The sequence below is a fragment of the Trichomycterus rosablanca genome, chromosome 21 (assembly GCF_030014385.1).
Source record: "Trichomycterus rosablanca isolate fTriRos1 chromosome 21, fTriRos1.hap1, whole genome shotgun sequence".
Classification (NCBI taxonomy): Eukaryota; Metazoa; Chordata; class Actinopteri; order Siluriformes; family Trichomycteridae; genus Trichomycterus; species Trichomycterus rosablanca.
Window position 1 is genome coordinate 4,007,502 of NC_086008.1, and position 18,368 is coordinate 4,025,869.

The window sequence follows — 18,368 nt, forward strand, 5'->3', positions numbered from 1 at the left end:
TTTCAGGCTGAAGATCATTTTTCAGCTGTAACGATGTCGTGGATGTTTCATACAGCCAAGATTTAAGGAAGGGAATTTATTTGCTCTGTGCACTGAAAGAATCCTTTTGGATTTGTGCTTTTATTGTATCTAACAGTAAGAAAATAAATAATTGTTGGGTAGTAATATATACGTCTACATAAACACTATAATAATACATTTTATTTATATAGCGCTTTTCAAGATACTCAAAGACGCTTTACATAAGACAAATAATCAAAACAAATACGTACATACACCATACAAATCATAGTACAAAATCAAAATAGTACATCAACATCAAGAATAATTAAGATAAAAACAAAGAGAGCAGCATAAGACAGTTCATTAAAAATTAGCTAAATTATGAGAGAGAACAACAAATATAGAACAATTTCTTAAAATTAGACAGAAACAGGACAGATTTACATGCAATCAGGAAACTGAAAACTTTACAAGTTTTAGGATCTAGGACTTCACATTTCTGTCGTGATCTAAGTATAAAAACTATTAAAAAGAATAGCAAAAATAAAAGCATTTATTTAGTGTTGTTACAAGTTAAATGCCATATTGAATAGATGAGTTTTGAGAAGTGACTTGAATTTGGACAGGTCAGGACAATCTCGTAGGTGTTTGGGGAGAGCATTCCATAAAGATGGGTTGGTTTCCCAGACAGGGATTAAGGCTAGTCCAGGACTACACTTTACTTTAAATGGAGAATCTCTATTTAAAATGCTGTGTAGACTAGGACTAGGCTTAATCCCTGTCTGTGAAACCAACCCTATATGCTCGAAAGTTTTTGGACACCTGATCATGAGCTTGTTGGACGTCCTCACACTTTCTTAACCACTTATCTGATTTAGGGTCGCAGGGGGGTGCTGGAGCCTATCCCACCTTTTTCAATGGGCGCAAGGCACACAGGCACAACAGTGTTAACTTGGCAGTGGGGTTAGAACCGTAAACCTTCTGATTATCAATCCAGTACCTTAACCAATGAGCTACCACTGTCCAGTTTCCAGGTTATTCCAGAGCTGTTCAGTCAGGATGAGGTCAGGGCTCTGTGCAGGACCCTGGAGTTTCTTTAAACTGAGCTTTTCTTTATGTCTATAGAACCTACTTTGTACACAAGGGCCTTCCCTAAACTCTTGCTGCAAAGTTAGAAGCATGGAAGTATGTTATTTACTTTACATAGCTGATTTATCACACCAGTTTGTAGTTGCTACAGCTGAAACACATGAATTCAATCATTAGGACAGGTATCCCGATACTCTCGTCCATGGTTCAACATGAGGTTACACTTATTAAGCATTCCTCTCATTGTTAGATGCTATAAAACTGTACGTACATGTGGCGTCTAAACCTTTTTATTCTTTTATTTTCTCAGCTGCAATCTGACGTGTGAATCCGGTCAGTTTGGAGTGAACTGCGCACAGACGTGTCCATGCCACGATAAGAACTGCAATCCAGTATCCGGAGCCTGCAATCTGTGTAAGGAAAGTTTTCTGTTTACATGTTTGTGATGAAGTAGGGTAATTTCTGGTGTGTCATTTGTTTTGGAGATGCAGGAGTGTTCGTGGAGGTATGGTACACACACACAGGGTCTTACATCACTGATTTTTCCATTGCTTCACGGTAAATAAAGGAACAGTGTGTGCAGCAATATGACGTGTAACATAGGTCAGTTAAATTATGCCTAAAATAATGGAGTTTTTATTATGATTACTAAGCAATAAAAACAAGAATCTGGGGTTTGTTGATTCTCTTGAATGCCCAACCTAATAATATACAATTTGATGCCAGCAACACACTTGAACAATGTCACCTCTGCATAAAGTTGATGTAAGTCCTTCTCTTGCTTTTGAGGTTCCATTTATTGTGGCCGTGGTGGACTGTGTTAAGTGACAATTGTTTTCCGACGTACCCCCAAGCCCATGTCTAGCCCAAGCTAGCCAAGCCCAGCTCTATTTACAGTTTCATGATGGTTGCTCATGCAATGCTATGTATGGGCTGGAAAGTAACACATACACTGACCAGGCCTAACATTATGACCACTGACAGGTGAAGTGAATAACACTGATTATCACTTCATCACGGCACCTGTTAGTGGGGGGATATATTAGTCAGCAAGTGAACATTTTATCCTCAAAGTTGTTGTTAGAAGCAGGAAAAATGGGCGAGCGTGAGGATTTGAGCGAATTTGGCGAGGGCCAAATTGTGATGGCTAGATCACTGGGTCAGAGCATCTCCAAAACTGCAGCTCTTGTGGGGTGTTCCCGGGCTGCTATGAAAAGTGGTCCAAGGAAGGAACAGTGGTAAACCGGTGACAGGGTCATGGGCGGCAAAGGCTCATCGATGCACGTGGGGAGCGAAGGCTGGCCTGTGTGGTCCGATCCAACAGACAAGCTACTGTAGCTCAGATTGCTGAAGAAGTTAATGCTGGTTCTGATAGAAAGGTGTCAGAATACACAGAGCATCACAGTTACAGGGCTGTTTTGGCAGCAAGAGGGACCAACACAATATTAGGAAGGTGGTCATAATGTTGTGACTCACTGGTGTATTCAACAGTGGTTTCCTGAGACTGAGCCTTTGGTAGAGCCTTCTTATCTACCGAATGATGATTCCCTCACCTGTTACCTATTAACCTGCTTAATGTAAAATGTTTTAAACAGTGTAACTTGAATGTACTAAAAGCTTTTGACTCTTATATTAACTCTCAAGTTCTTTTGAGTGTGTTGCTGGAATCAGATTCAATATTTGTCTATTTTAACTACATACAATTACATTTTTGGTGGGTAGCACTGTCGCCTCACAGCAAGAAGGTCCTGGGTGGAGTTTGCATGTTCTCCCCGTGTCTGTGTGGGTTTCCTCCAGGAGCTCCGGTTTCTCCCACAGTCGAAAAACATGCAGTCAAAGTTAATTGGAGGCACTGAATTGCCCTGTAGGTGAATGGGTGGACCGGCGCCCCGTCCAGGGTGTTACTGTGTGTCTTGCGCCCATTGAAAAGCTGGGATAGGCTCCAGCACCCCCCTGCGACCCTAATTGGATAAGCGGTTAAGAAAGTGAGTGAGTGAGAGTGAATTAAATTTTTTAAACTTAAATGCCATTACTTTGTACCTTTGATTGGAGATTGAAATGTGAATCTGTTGATAATTGTTATATAACAGTGTTGTATGTTTATTGTAATCTGTCGTGTCGCCTCCACTAACACAGAAATAGGAGTTTATATTTTAAGATTGATAACAGCTTAAGTCAGGCGTAGAAAATCACATTTTGATGAAGAACAATGACTCACGAGCAGCCAAGCTAGAGATTTTGAGTTTTTAGTTGATTATGCTCATATCATATAATTGCTTATATTTCTGGACGATGTTTATCTTCTCACCAGGACGTGCAAATCACTTCCTCTCCCAAAAAAACAAGTCACAGTTTTCCCAACATCAAAACGAAGTGCTGTGGGTGAAAGAGAAGCAGCTATTGCTGCTAACATGCGTTTTAGGAGTGTCCTTGTGCGAGCTTGTGTAGTTCTATGTAGGTCAGCGTAGCAGACAGCTGCAGATTTACCACGGCCGCCCTGATGCCGGTTCCAGAGCGCTGTCTGTTTTTTATGGCGATGTTTTTTGGCTGCATTCTTGCACTCTGCGAGTGAGGGCTGCTTCTCATAGTGCAGAGGAATACTACAGGAGGAAAACAGAGAGAGAGGACATTAAAAAGAGAAGAGAAAGTACGAAGATAGAAATGGAGATAATGTCATAGGCTGGAAGCAGCCTGATTTTTTTTTCCCCTACACGGCAAAGCTGCATCTCTCATCACTGCGTTTGTACTAGATGCGCACCAATCAGTGTTGGGCGAGCTACTTTAAATATTAGGTTACCTTAGCTACAAGGTTTTTTTTTTTTTACAAAAAAAGTAGCTTAATCCCCCCAGAGTTTTTCTCAGGAAAAAGCTTAGGTCAAAAAACTATACACTTTATTATACACTGTCGAGTCACTTTATTATGACCACTTTCTACTTTCGACGGCTGTGGCAGCGTTGTGGTCTGGGGAATGTTTTTGTGGCGTTGTAAGGGACCATGCATCCATGTGGAATCCCAGCAAGACATAGCTGTTACTTATTCCTGGAGATCAATCTCCAACCCAGGACCTAGTCATCTCTCTTGATGACTCCCAGATTAGACCGTCTGATAATGTAAGAAACCTTGGTGTTGTCCTGGATGCTGCCACATCACCCCACTGCTGCGTTCTCTTCACTGGCTTCCTGTAGCTGCCCACATTTAGTTTAAAACACTGATGCTCGCCTACAAAGCAAAAATGGACCAGCCCCAAACTACCTTTGATGTCTAATAAAACCTCGCTCTGTACCATGCAACCTCAGAGCCACTACTCTCGCTCGACTTGATCCTCCACCCAGGACTCAAGGAAGACGAGCATCAAGTCTCTTCTCTGTACTGGCACTCAAGTGATGGAACGAGCTTCTCTTGTCTGTCCGAACATCTGAGTCTCTCGCTGTCTTCGAAAGACTATTAAAAACCTTCATCACCTCTTTACAAAGCACTTAAGCTGACATGTACTTACTAACGCTCTCATTTATTTCTTGCGCAAAACAGATTTATATTCTTGTACTGTTGTCTACTTAAACTAGAGTAAGGTAATGTTTACTATGGAAGCACTTCTGTAAGTCGCTCTGGATAAGAGCGTCTGCTAAATGCCGAAAATGTTCATGTAAAATGTAAATGTGGAGGCATTCTCAAACAATCTGGGTATAAATCCATCCTGGCAGATCACGTACATTCATACGACGACCCACCAGGACCTTTTTGTTTCACTCCCAGCCCATCTGGATATTAGCTGGTGGTCATAATAATGTGACTCAACAGTGTATATTATTGACTGAATTGAGCAAAAGTATGTGGACACCTATTCGATAAAAATCCCAACCCAGAATCGTGAGTATTGATTTGGAGTCGCTTCACCTTTGTGGCTTTGACAGCCTCTATTCTTCTGGGAAAGTGTTTGTGGGAATTTGTGCCCATTTAGTCAAGAAAGGTCAGCCATTGATCCAAATGGTGTTCTCTAGCATTGAGGTCAGGGCTCTTTGCAGACCACTGGAGTTCCTCCAAATCAAACTTGCCTTTACATGATATTTATTGTGTTTGCCTGAGCATCAATCATTTTTATTCTGAACAATACAGATCACACAGTTAAAATATTAATGTAGTAATATCAGGGTATTTACATTTACATTCTCTGCTTTTACTTTTAGGTACAAATGTGTAAACAAAGCTCATATCCCGACTCTAGAGTCTTTAAAGTCGTGTTGTTTTAACTTTTTTTAGATCCGAACCAGCGAATGGGAGTCATCGCTGCAGCGACGTTGGTGTCTTTTCTGCTGCTGGTTCTGCTCTCTCTGCTCTTCTGCTGCTGCCTTTGCAGTAACAAAGATCGTAATAGGTACGAACGAATTTATTCTTTACTTAAATGCTCATCTAGTGTGCCCTTCATCTATAGATGACAAAACATGTTGGTGACAAGGTCTTGATAAAGTAATAATAGTACTAGAATTATAGATCATTTTTATTTTTAAAAGCCCATAACATCCAGCAGCCTGACAGAGAGCTTGGGTTGTCACTCTGTGGTGGATTGAGTAGCTGATACCTCCTTTAATTTTTGTGTGTGTTTTTCTGTTTGTTCAAAATAGAGGTCAAGAGATGCTTTATTGTCATTTTAGCTATATACGAGTACATATTGAAACGAAACAACGTTTCTCCAGGACCAGGGTGCAACATAGAACAAAAGTGCAAGACAATATAATAAACACAGTGCAGATAAACAACAGTACAATAAATACACAAAAGGCCTAAAATAAATACAAAAAAACATTTCTAATCTAGAGAGTAATTAAGGAAGACAAGACTAGAGACTCTGATTCTGATATGCAAATGTAAATGTTTCAAGCATTATTCCGACATATAATGTTTTAGTTTAGAATTAGAATAAAATGAAGACTGTTTAGGTAAAAGTGTCAAAAAAAGCTAATTCAGTATTTTATAGTTATAATTCATACCAACAATCGATGGCAGCAGTGATTCTTCCATAGAAGCAGGCTAAAAGTTCTTCAAAGCAATGAATAATGCTGATACATGCTGATAAGTAACTCATTTAGCTGAAATCATTACACACGGCTGATATGGTTTTGTGTTCTGCCCTGAAATGATTCAGTGTAAGAAATATTCCAAAACAGAGTAACTGTGACCCTTCGTTTACAGTTCGGACCACGATAACTCCACCGGCAGTAAGAAGGCCAAAAGAATTCTGTGTGGACGATTCAGCCGAATTAGCACCAAGTTACCCAGAATCCCTCTGCGCAGACAGAAGCTGCCGAAAGTTGTTGGTAAGTCTAGATTTTTAGATAATTACATTTAAAAAGGAGTACCATGTTGGGCACTCATCAGAAAGTGTCATGCTGAGTGTGGATTACAGTAGGTATAGGTGCAGATGACTGCCAGTGCCAGTTCCTTTAATCGGCAGTCTCTGCGCCTCATTAAGTGTTAATTTGCTTTGGATAAAGCGTCTTTAAAGTGTCTCAGTGACTGATTTTTGCTTGCTTCTCTGCTGACCTGCCCTTCCTCTCCTTCTCTGAGGCCATTCTGTTCTGGTGCAGGCATTCTTTACGTTCATTCTAGGAAAATCATTCGTCCATGCAGCACTATTTTGGCAACCTCACAAGGGAATCCCCATGGGTGGAGTGGCTGTCTCGCTCTCTCTTTTCCCTTTTATAGCATTTGCCATTTTAACTGAGCTCCCTTTTTATATTCATTTTTTATGAGTACTTGGGTTGTAGAACACTGGTGGATTGAGCAGCTGGATCATAGGTGACATCGGATTCTTATTCTGTCTCTATCTATTTTTTATATTCTGTCTCTGCTTTGGGCTGTGGATCATGGTTTGGTTCTTTTTGTTGCTATATTTCTTTGGCAATTTTATATATTGTAATTACAAGCACTGTCGCCTCACAGAAAGAAGGTCCTGGGTTCGATCCCCAGGCGGGGCGATCTGTGTCCTTTCTGTGTGGAGTTTGCATGTTCCTCCCACATTCCAAAAACATGCAGTCAGGTTAACTGGAGACACTGAATTGCCCTATAGGTGAATGGGTGAGTGTGTGTGTGTATGTGTGTCTGCCCTGCGATGGACTGGCGCCCCTGCGATGGACTGGTGCCTTGTGCCCATTGAAAAGCTGGGATAGGCTCCAGCACCCCCACCCCCCACGACCCTGATTGGATAAGGGGTTAAGTAAGTGAGTGAGTTATTACCCCCTCTCGTCAGGGTGCTAGGGTTTAACGATGCCGTGCCCTTATTATTAATATCCACTGTGGTTCTCTTCATTGCTCCGGGCTGATGTTATATATAAACCAGATCCGTTTACTTGCTTTTACTGCATGTTTGTGGGATCCAGAGTTCACGTCTTGTGTGTTGCCACACGTCTCACTTCATGATGCCTTACGTCACTCCTACCGAACCCCTAATGCTTATCTTTCCTCTGCCTGATCCAGACGCAGCGACACAGCGCCGTGGTCGGGCTCGGGAGACTCAACCACAGTCACTCGATCAGGGTTTCATTGCTTTCATTTGAATGGAATGCTCTCGGTTCTTGGCTTATTGCTCTTGGCTCTACGTAGTGCCGCACGTCTTTGTTGTTCTCAACCAAAACCGGCTTTTTCTGCTCTGGTTTCTTCTCTCATTTCCCCGTTTCTTTTTTAAAAGTCTATGGTGAAGAGCTCGGCTGCTGACTGATCCTTAATCAAAAGCTCTTTTGGTGCTTTTGCCAGGACGAGACCCCCGTGCAGGATTCTCAGGATTCGTTGTGATATATTGGAAGAGGCGAATATAAAAGTGCCCACACAAATATATTCGAATAGATTTTTTAGGACTGAACTAGTGCGGTTTCATTTTTCTTCACCTTGACAGACTGGAGCCGCCATAACGATAACTATTTATTAATTTTTGACATGTGTGCATGTGCAGAAACCCAACCAGAGGTGAAACGGCTCATTTCAGGCAGTATATCAAACTAGTACAGTTCAGCTCCACTTACCATATAGAAGCACTTTGTAGTTCTACAATTACTGACTGTAGTCCATCTGTTTCTCTGTGTGCTTTGTTAGCCCCCTTTAATGCTGTTCTTCAATGGTCAGGACCCCCACAGGACCACCACAGAGCAGGTATTATTTAGGTGGTGGGTCATTCTCAGCACTGCAGTGACACTGACATGGTGGTGGTGTGTTAGTGTGTGTTGTGCTGGTATGAGTGGATCAGACACAGCAGTGCTGCTGGAGTTTTTAAACACCTCACTGTCACTGCTGGACTGAGAATCGTCCACCAACCAAAAATATCCAGCCAACAGCGCCCCGTGGTCAGCGTCCTGTGACCACCGATTAAGGTCTAGAAGATGACCAACTCCAACAGCAGCAATAGATGAGCGATTGCCTCTGACTTTACATCTACAAGATGGACCAACTAGGTAGGAGTGTCTAATAGAGTGGACAGTGAGTGGACATGGTATTTAAAAACTCCAGCAGCGCTGCTGTGTCTGATCCACTCATACCAGCACAACACACACTAACACACCACCACCATGTCAGTGTCACTGCAGTGCTGAGAATGATCCACCACCTAAATAATACCTGCTCTGTGGTGGTCCTGTGGGGGTCCTGACCATTGAAGAACAGGGTGAAAAGGGGCTAACAAAGCATGCAGAGAAACAGATGGACTACAGTCAGTGATTGTAGAACTACAAAGTGCTTCTATATGGTAAGTGGAGCTTGGTGGTCTGGTCTTGGTACCAGATATCTCAGGACTCAGCTGTTTTGATGCTGCATCAGGCAGGTGGTCTTAATGTTTTGGCTTTTCTTTTTCGGTATGGTTCAGTTGTTCATCAGGTAGTGTCGGTGTTGGTACCCCATAGCTGCTGAGACCCAGCTTTGATCTACTCAACCTCTGGTTATTATGTGTGTGGACTTAAGCATGTTCTCATCATAACATGTGTATCAGGTGGAAAGTCTGTCCTGCCCCCTAATGAGCCCTAAAGTCTTAAAGAGTGTCAGTAAGTGATTGTGTGATGCTGTGTGATGGGGCAGTGGTTAAGGTACTGGACTAGGAATTAGAAGGTTGGTGGTTAAAGCCCCACCACTACCGAGTTGCCGTAGTTGGGCCCCCTGAGCAAGGCCCTTAACCCTCAATTGTTTGAACAGTATTCGGTCATAAATGTAAGTTGCTTTGTGTTTTAAATACACATTGTGCCCCCTGATTCAGCATAAGCTCTGAAACCACTGCAACCCTGACCAGAATTACAGGGTACTAAGGATTGTTAACTGTATTTTCTGTGCTGTTTTGCTGCACTATTCTCTAGTAAAATACATAATAATTAAAAGAATTGCTCATGAGTAATAACATTTAAACCCGCAGTGACACACAGTCATGAGTCAGGACTGGTTATAAAGTCGCCTCTTTGCCAGTCGCGTCCAGACGGCAGACACGTGCTTCCTCACTAATCCACCGCATCAGCGAGTCGTCTTCATACAGGCTGAGTGAAAATCCTCCCCCAAACAATAATATCTTTGTTGGCCGGCCGAGGACGAACTCCAGAACGTTTCAATAAAAACCTCTCAAGCTGCACAAACCCAGAAAAAGTCAAACAAATACGGAGCCAAGGGCAATAAAAGATGGCATTTTTCAGTGCGACCGAAGTTTTAAAGCGAAACGTCTTAACGTCAGCGTTTCAGTCGTTCATCACGCTGAAGTCGTGTTCGGCCGCAGTTTCAAGAGAAAAAAAAACCCTGTTTATTTTATCAGCTGAAAATAAAAGTGTGCAAACCAGATTACTGCATGATTACATGAAAAACAAAGTACCATGTGAGGAAACGGAAGGATTTTATATCCAAACTGTTTAACTTTCTTTATACATTTTTACTTACTTTTTTTCCCCACTGTATTTCTTTTATTTCCTGAATAAATTTATTTCCCTTGATTTTTTATTTCTGGACATTTGCATATTTTTGCTTGTATTTTTTATCTTTTTTATTTTTATTTTTTGTATTTTGTTGTTTTCTTTGTTGTCTTTTTATGCATAACCTATCTTTCTCTATTTTTGTGTGCATACTCTTCATTATTTGCCGATAGTTTTTTTTTTTTTGTCTTCTGCATTTTCTTTTTATTTTTCTCTTCAGTTTCTTTTTGTCTTTATGTTTTTCCTTTTTTGTATTTATTACTATTTTATTTTTTATATTTATTTCAGTCTCTTCTCTTATTTCTTTTCACTACTTCTTCTTTAATGCTGTGTATCTGCTTATATTATTTATTATTTATTCTTTCTTTCTTGTCTTCCCTTCTTTCTTTCTTTCTTTGCTTTTTTTTCCCTTTTGTCTGTACTGTTGACCTCTGCATTTACTTTTTATTTTTCCCCTCAGTTTATTTTTGTATTTGTGTTTTTCCTTTTTTATTTATTACTATTTTATTTTTCATATTTATTTCGGTCTCTTCTCTTATTTCTTTTCACTGCTTTTTCTTTAATGCTGTGTATCTGCCTATATAATAGATTATTTTTTTCTTTTTTGTCTTTCTTTTCTTTCTTTCTTTCTTAAATTTTATTAGGTTTATTTAATTTTTTGTCTTCCCATTATTTTTTCTCGTAGCTCAGTGTTCCCTGTGTGCTGCTCACTGTAGTGAACTTTGCCTCTTTTCCCCTGTTTTCTGCTCTTCTCTCTGGTTTTTGTAACTGTACCCTCACAGTTACTCTAGCACACCATGCATTCCAGGGCTGTGGGGGCTGGGAGGGTTTCAAACAGGAAGTGACCAAATGTACAATGTGTACATTTCAGTGTACAAGCATGTAAAGCTTTCAGTGCAGCTCAGACTGCTGTAACTTGTTAGCTTTTTGGTGCTAAGCTATAGTTTGAAGAGAAGGAAGCAAATCGTTGACACCAGTTATGTCTCGATTGGTTGAAATATTGCTGGTCTGACTCTCTAGCTGGTATCTCCAGAGATCTCTTATAGACAGCTGTGTGGTTCAGTGCAGGCTGGACGTGTCAGGAATGCACTTCTGTGGAACTGGGATAGCAGCAGTGGTTTAGTAACAGCGTCGAGGCCAGTCTGGAATCATCTTTGCTCTGTGAGAGGATCCGAGTCCTGCAGTTGTCGGTCTTTCACCAGCACTGCAGGAACAATACCCTCAGTTTGCTAGTGCTTAGCCCTCACGAGCATGTCATGCCACTTTACTGTGTGGCATTCCTGCTGTATACATGCCAGCCATGTGAATGTGGGGGGAAACGAGTGCATCGGTGTGTCAACAAGGCTGTTTGCCTGCATTGAAGTGCAGAGGAATGTTTGTACACTTGTGCATGGGAAACATGGGCACCCTTTTATTAACTGATTGATTGATTGATTACTTTATTGATCCTCGAAGAGAAATTACAGTGTTACAGCAGAAGCATCACATACAAACGTACATGTAGCGCAAAAGGAAATATATACGATATAAAGAATAGGCGCCCAGGTGGTGCAGCGGGATATTTCTCTAGCACACCAGCGTCAAGATTCTGAACTCCTCTGTTTGAAACTTGGTGTTGCCACCGGTCGGCTGGGCGCCATCTAGCGAGGCATAATTGGCAGTGCCTGCGGCAGACACGTTTCTGCTAGGGCGGGATGACCTGACAATGTGGATGGGGTCTTCAAAAGCTGTGTGAGGACCCTGATTAGCAGATAGAGAGGCGCCCGTGCAGAGTGCATGGGTGAAAAAGGGCTGCGTGTGGGTCGAAGGAGGCGTGAGCAGCAATATACCCACCTCGACTGCAATCAGGGATCCCCCAGCAGCGGAAGACAAATTGACTACGATAAATTGGAAGAAAATGCAGAAATAAAAAAGGGAAAATGCCTGTGTGCATTGTAGATTTTAACAGTGGACAAGGGGGTTGGCATGGGCACATTGACTGGCATCCAACTATGCAGCCTCATATACAGAAGGCTTTGATGGACTGTGGTCACTGTAGTCCCTTCGCCTCACCATTTTTTGACTTGTGAGTGTAGATAAAAAAAAAATAGATGTAAAAAATAAGTAAAAACCTTACAACAATTAAAAGTCATTTGAATACTAATTTGAAAGAAAGTGAACAGAATATGTTGTGTAATGGTTACTTCTCCTCTTTCTGCCAGCCTTGTCATGCCACGTCATGCCAGTATGTTTTTTGTTCTTATTTTAAGGCCAGTTTCTTCTCAAAGTCTTGAAACTGAATTTTAATGGAGGTGCTTTTCAGAAGGACTCGTTCGTTTCACAGATCCGACGCGGAGCCTCCACGGAAAGTTGAAATAAAAGGCGGTCTAGTTTGATTCAGATGTCGGGGAACTATAAACAGGCCGGGCTCGAGTGATTAGCATCTTCTCTAGCTCTTCCTGTCTGAAAGCAGATGTTTAGGATAAACCACAGGCGTCCCACATCTGCCCTTCTTCTCTAGGTCAGCAGAAAACAATATCAACCACCAGGATGGAGAGGAGAGGGAATTCGGGCCATGAAAAACACACTCTGCCCTACGTTTAGTTTAGAGGCCCGAACTAAACAAACTTCTCATCCAGTGATGACGAAACCTGACAAACAACTTAAACTTAAACTTAAACCAGCGTATTTCTTCTTCTGTACGCAGTTACCCCATACGCACATGTAATACAAGTACATACATAAAAATTTCATATATAAAATACATGCCCATATCTGTGCAACTTACACTGATCAGCCATAACATTAAAACCGCCTCCTTGTTTCACTGTCCATTTTATCAGCTCCTCTTACCATATAGAAGCACTTTGTAGTTCTACACTTACTGACTGTAGTCCATCTGTTTCTCTACATACCTTTTTAACCTGCTTTCATGCTGTTCTTCAATGGTCAGGACCCCCACAGAGCAGGTATTATTTAGGTGGTGGATCATTTTCAGCACTGCAGTGACACTGACATGGTGGTGGTGTGTTAGTGTGTGTTGTGCTGGTATGAGTGGATCAGACACAGCAGCGCTGCTGGAGTTTTTAATTACCATGTCCACTCACTGTCCACTCTATTAGACACTCCTACTTGGTTGGTCCACCTTGTAGATGTAAAGTCAGAGACGATCGCTCATCTATTGCTGCTGTTTGAGTCGGTCATCTTCTAGACCTTCATCAGTGGTCACAGGACGCTGCCCACGGGGCGCTGTTGGCTGGATATTTTTGGTTGGTGGACTATTCTCAGTCTAGCAGTGACAGTGAGGTGTTTAAAAACTCCAGCAGCGCTGCTGTGTCTGATCCACTCATACCAGCACAACACACACTAACACACCACCACCATGTCAGTGTCACTGCAGTGCTGAGAATGATCCACCACCCAAATAATACCTGCTCTGTGGTGGTCCTGTGGGGGTCCTGACCATTGAAGAACAGCATTAAAGGGGGCTAACAAAGCATGCAGAGAAACAGATGGACTACAGTCAGTAATTGTAGAACTACAAAGTGCTTCTATATGGTAAGTGGAGCTGATAAAATGGACAGTGAGTGTAGAAACAAGAAGGTGGTTTTAATGTTATGGCTGATCGGTGTATACAGATGATGCATATGTACATACAGCAAGTGTGTTAAAGTGCATGTGCAGCAGTTTAGGAGGGTGATATCCTGGGAAAAGAAGCTGTAGAGGTCGTGGTTGGTCTGAGTCCGTCCTGTTAGCAATAGTTGTGGCTGAAACAGCTCAATAATTAAACGTGACCTCCTGTACAAGAACCCTAAAAGAACCCTTAAATCTGCTCAAACCAGGAATTCCACACGCCTGCCCATCCTGACCCCTGCAAATGTTTCTTTTTTCCTCCAAATGTTTAGTGTCCCGTCATGACCCTGAGAATACCTTCAACTGCAGCTTCATCGAGCCCCCCTCTGCTGCCGAGCACCCGACCCCATCCTGGTCCTCCCAGGAGTCTTTCTCCTCTTTCGAGACGACCGAGGACGGTCCAGTTTACTGCGTACCACATGAAGGTAAGTCACCAGCTAATCGAGCCAACTGTTCGGTCAGTGGAAGAAAAAAATACATTAGGGAGTCCAGTAAGTAGTCTCAGAACAATTTTAGGGCTGACCCGGTCTGATAAAGAGCCGCTGTGGAGACAGACTCGCTGGTGTGGTAATGCCGGACCTGTGGGGCATGTGTGCAGGGTGAGCAACATGGAAATACAAACAGGAAATGGCATGAACAGCCAAGGCAGCGGTGGGAAACAGCCAAGTCATGAATCATGTTTTGTGTGAATGCTTGAGCCTGGTGGGGGATAACAATTGTTTTGTTTTTTTTCGGAGCAATTTGGTCTGATGGTTAAAACCACACAGGAACCGTCCCCAGGCTGTTGTTCGTACAGTAACATGTAATGTTTGAGGAATTTTTTTAACAGACCCTGAAAAGCAAAAAGCGATAGCAGTTTTATACGTCTAAAACAGACTATTAGATTACTCAGTAGTTAAAATAAACCATCTAAACCTCGCTTAGGGAAGAATACAGGCAGTGTAGGCAGATCTTTTTCCCATGTTTAATAAATTGCCATATAATGCCCCTTTACTTGGCTTCTTCTACTGTTGGATGCCAAGCTAATGTTATAAAAAATCTATTTTATATGCGTGATCTGCCAGTGATGTGCCTACCAAACCTACCAACACTACCTTTATAACCCATCTTCCTTCCTTACCTACCCACTGCACATAACTAAATAAATTATTTCCTACCAAACCTGTATACCTACCTGCCTACTTAACTTACCAACCAGCACACCAACTACACTTGCAATCATGCCTGCCTACCTACCTACCTACCTGCCTTCCTATGGATTTACTTTCCTACATAATCAAAGGAACATATCTATCTGGCTTCCCAACTTTTCTGCCTACTTACTTACTTAACCTAACTAAACAAGATTTCAACCAGCCTACCGATCTACCAAGTCTGTATACCTACGTGCCTAACTAACTAACCAACCAGCATACCAACTAAACCAGCGTTCATGCCTGCCTACCTACCAAACTTACCTACTTATTTACCTACCTGCCTACTTAACTTACCAACCAGCATACCAAATACACCTGCGTTCATGCCTACCTACCTACCAAACTTATCTACTTATTTACCTACCTGCCTACTTAACTTACCAACCAACCAGCATACCAACTACACCAGCGTTCATGCCTGCCTACCTCCCTTTTGCACCAACCTGGAAAATGGTAACTTACCTACTTATTTAACTACCTGCCTACTTAACTTACCAACCAACCAGCATACCAACTACACCTGTGTTCATGCCTGCCTACCTTCCTTCTGCACCAACCTGGAAAATGGTAACTTACCTACTTATTTAACTACCTGCCTACTTAACTTACCAACCAACCAGCATACCAACTACACCTGTGTTCATGCCTGCCTACCTTCCTTCTGCACCAACCTGGAAAATGGTACTGTACCTGGCATTCTTTCTAACTACCTACAAACTACTTATCAGTGTACATACCTACTGTACCTGCTTACCTATTGGCAGACTTTCTAACCAACTACTCATGCCTCTTTTTATTTTCTAGTCCAAATACAGATCTCTTATCCTTTACTTTCTTCTCTCATGTTTCACCCAGATACCATAAACGAGGGAAATGCCAGACCAAGTCCTAATGGCACTCCAGAGAGCGTAGTAGCCGTTAGCGAGGACGATGCTAAAGAATATGCGTCTTTTAAAGACACGAAAACGACCACGAAGCAGCCAGTCAACGACGGCAGTGAGCAGCCCTTATTGAAGTCAACAGACAGCGAGAGCTCCACCAGCGGCTCGGAGTCAGCCATGGGGGCCCTCTATGCCCGAATCGCTCGCCTCTCTAAGCATTCTAAAGAGGATGAGGACAGTGGCAGTGTGACTGAAGCCAAACCTGACAAGGCTCCATCCTCAGAGAAGACCAAACCCCGACCGCCAGACCCTTCCACCAAGCCGAAAGTGTCTTGGATCCACGGGACCTCTGGTGCCAACCAGTCAGAAAAGGGTCCGGCACCATCTCCACCCAAAGAAATGCCTTCGACAGAGGGTTCTGGAAAGAAGGAGGAGAGACATCGATCCAAGGACAAGTCGAGCAAGAAAGCTGATCAGAAAAATGAGTCTCCAAGCAAGACCAAATCCCACATGGCTTCAGATCCGATCGACCACATCAACGGAGCCGTTCAGAATGCCTTAAAGAAGATCGGAAATTTCCACTTGGACAGGAAAGCAAGTGACACCACCAAAGAACCACCCAAGAGCCCAAAGATCATCCCGCCTAATATACATTCAGAGGCCGCCACTCTTCTCGCTGCCCAGTTGAAAGAAAAAACCCAGAGCCTGAACCGAAATGAAGGCCTCACTGTTGGAGTCAAACCCAACGGTATGTCGACCCCCCAGGCAAACCGGGAGAAGCCGACACCACCCCAGAAGGCCAAGAGATCAGTCGCTGCAGCAAACAAACCCCTCATACCGACTTCAACCAACCTTCAAAAGATGGTGGCTCCTGTAACGGACTCCACCACTCCTGAGCCCCAGACTCCAGGAAAGCCGGCCTTAAACGGGACCCAGGTAGGAGATGCTGGAGAACCCACACCAAAGAAAACACCGATTAAAAAGCCACCCAGAAAGCGAGGAAAGGAGGCTACGACGGAGATGGAACCTAAGACCACACCAAAGACGGCGATTATGCCACCTCAGATAATCAAATAGACAACGAATGTGGAGATGTCAGGCTGAACACACAGTGTCTGCCTGTAGTGAATGAAGCCTTTATAAACAACACGGTCGTCTAATGTTTATTAAGTGGTTGGATGGTTGGATGGTTATTAATCTTCTTCTGAAGGATTTAGTTTCAGCGCTTTTGAAGTCCAAGACATGCCAGTCTTCAAGTGGAAAAGAAACAGTTCCTGGTAAAATATTGTGTTTTTAACTGGACGGTTGTGCAGCGTGTACAGTTTTAAATAGGATTGAATGATTCTATAGGGTTACCTGAATTTAAAATGATGTAATAAGCTTATTTTATATAATACTATTTCTACATTTACCACTATATTCTGTAAATTGTTTTCGGTTATACAAAAACATCCAAAAAGCTTCATTTTGTTTAGTTTTGTTACCAAAATGCCAATTTTTAATAATTAGTTAAAACGTATTTGCTTAAATGGTACTTTAATCTTTAATCAGTGGTGTGATGCAAGCAGCACTTAATATTCATCCAGTGTTGACGTCTATAAACTTTTACCAAGTACACGATGAGCCATAACATTAAAACCACCTCCTTGTTTCTACACTCACTGTCCATTTTATCAGCTCCACTTACCATATAGAAGCACTTTGTAGTTTTACAATTACTGACTGTAGTCCATCTGTTTCTCTACATACTGTTTTATCCTTCTTTCACCCTGTTCTTCAATGGTCAGGACCACCACAGAGCAGGTATTATTTAGTTGGTGGGTCATTCTCAGCACTGCAGTGACACTGACATGGTGGTGGTGTGTTAGTGTGTGTTGTGCTGGTATGAGTGGATCAGACACAGCAGCGCTGCTGGAGTTTTTTAATACCGTGTCCACTCACTGTCCACTCTATTAGACACTCCTACCTAGTTGAATGAGAATGATCCACCACCTAAATAATACCTGCTCTGTGGTGGTCCTGTGGGGGTCCTGACCATTAAAGAACAGCATGAAAGGGGGCTAACAAAGCATGCAGAGAAACAGATGAACTACAGTCAGTAATTGTAGAACTACAAAGTGCTTCTATGGTAAGTAGAGCTGATAAAATGGACAGTGTGTGTAGAAAACAAGGAGGTGGTTTTAATGTTATGGCTGATCAGTGTATGAAGCTCCTGATTTGAAGGTTTAAACTTTTCACTTGCTAAAAACATATGCAAACCAGCTGTAGGTGGACTCATTCGCATGTCACGTGTCTTGACTGCAGTAAACACAACAAAGCAAATTATGAGGAGCATCAATCAAGCTTTCTGATTAATGACATGATGTATTTATTTTTCATGGATGAAGTTTCTGGGATTAAAATCCAGTGAAAACACACCTGATGTTCCCAAACACAGGTTTCAGAACTAAAATCCGCGCCTGCTTCCCTAAAGCAGTGGTCCCCAACCACTGGGCCGCACAGTAAGAATAAATAATTAGAGATCGCTACATCAGCAATGAAAACATCGCTTCCATTTCCGACACACGGGTGTTTATCGTCTCTTATCACCCCCAGGTGGGAGCAGCGTCTTGTTGTAGCGGAAGAAAGCTCATTTGTGAGCGGTGTAGTTCTATTTTAGATC

At 42.4% G+C, this 18,368-nt stretch overlaps 1 protein-coding gene across 1 annotated transcript in view; it reads left to right on the top strand.

The window, feature by feature from the left end:
• The window catches only part of scarf2 (scavenger receptor class F, member 2), a 33,351-nt gene extending 16,495 nt beyond the window's left edge, over window positions 1-16,856 (top strand). The window contains exons 7-11 of the mRNA XM_063017900.1: window positions 1,403-1,506; window positions 5,351-5,465; window positions 6,281-6,405; window positions 13,902-14,054; window positions 15,681-16,856. Coding sequence (XP_062873970.1) covers window positions 1,403-1,506; window positions 5,351-5,465; window positions 6,281-6,405; window positions 13,902-14,054; window positions 15,681-16,783 — 1,600 coding nt within the window. The 3' untranslated portion in view covers window positions 16,784-16,856. The remainder of the gene's footprint in view (window positions 1-1,402; window positions 1,507-5,350; window positions 5,466-6,280; window positions 6,406-13,901; window positions 14,055-15,680) is intronic.
• The last annotated feature ends 1,512 nt before the right edge of the window (window positions 16,857-18,368 follow it).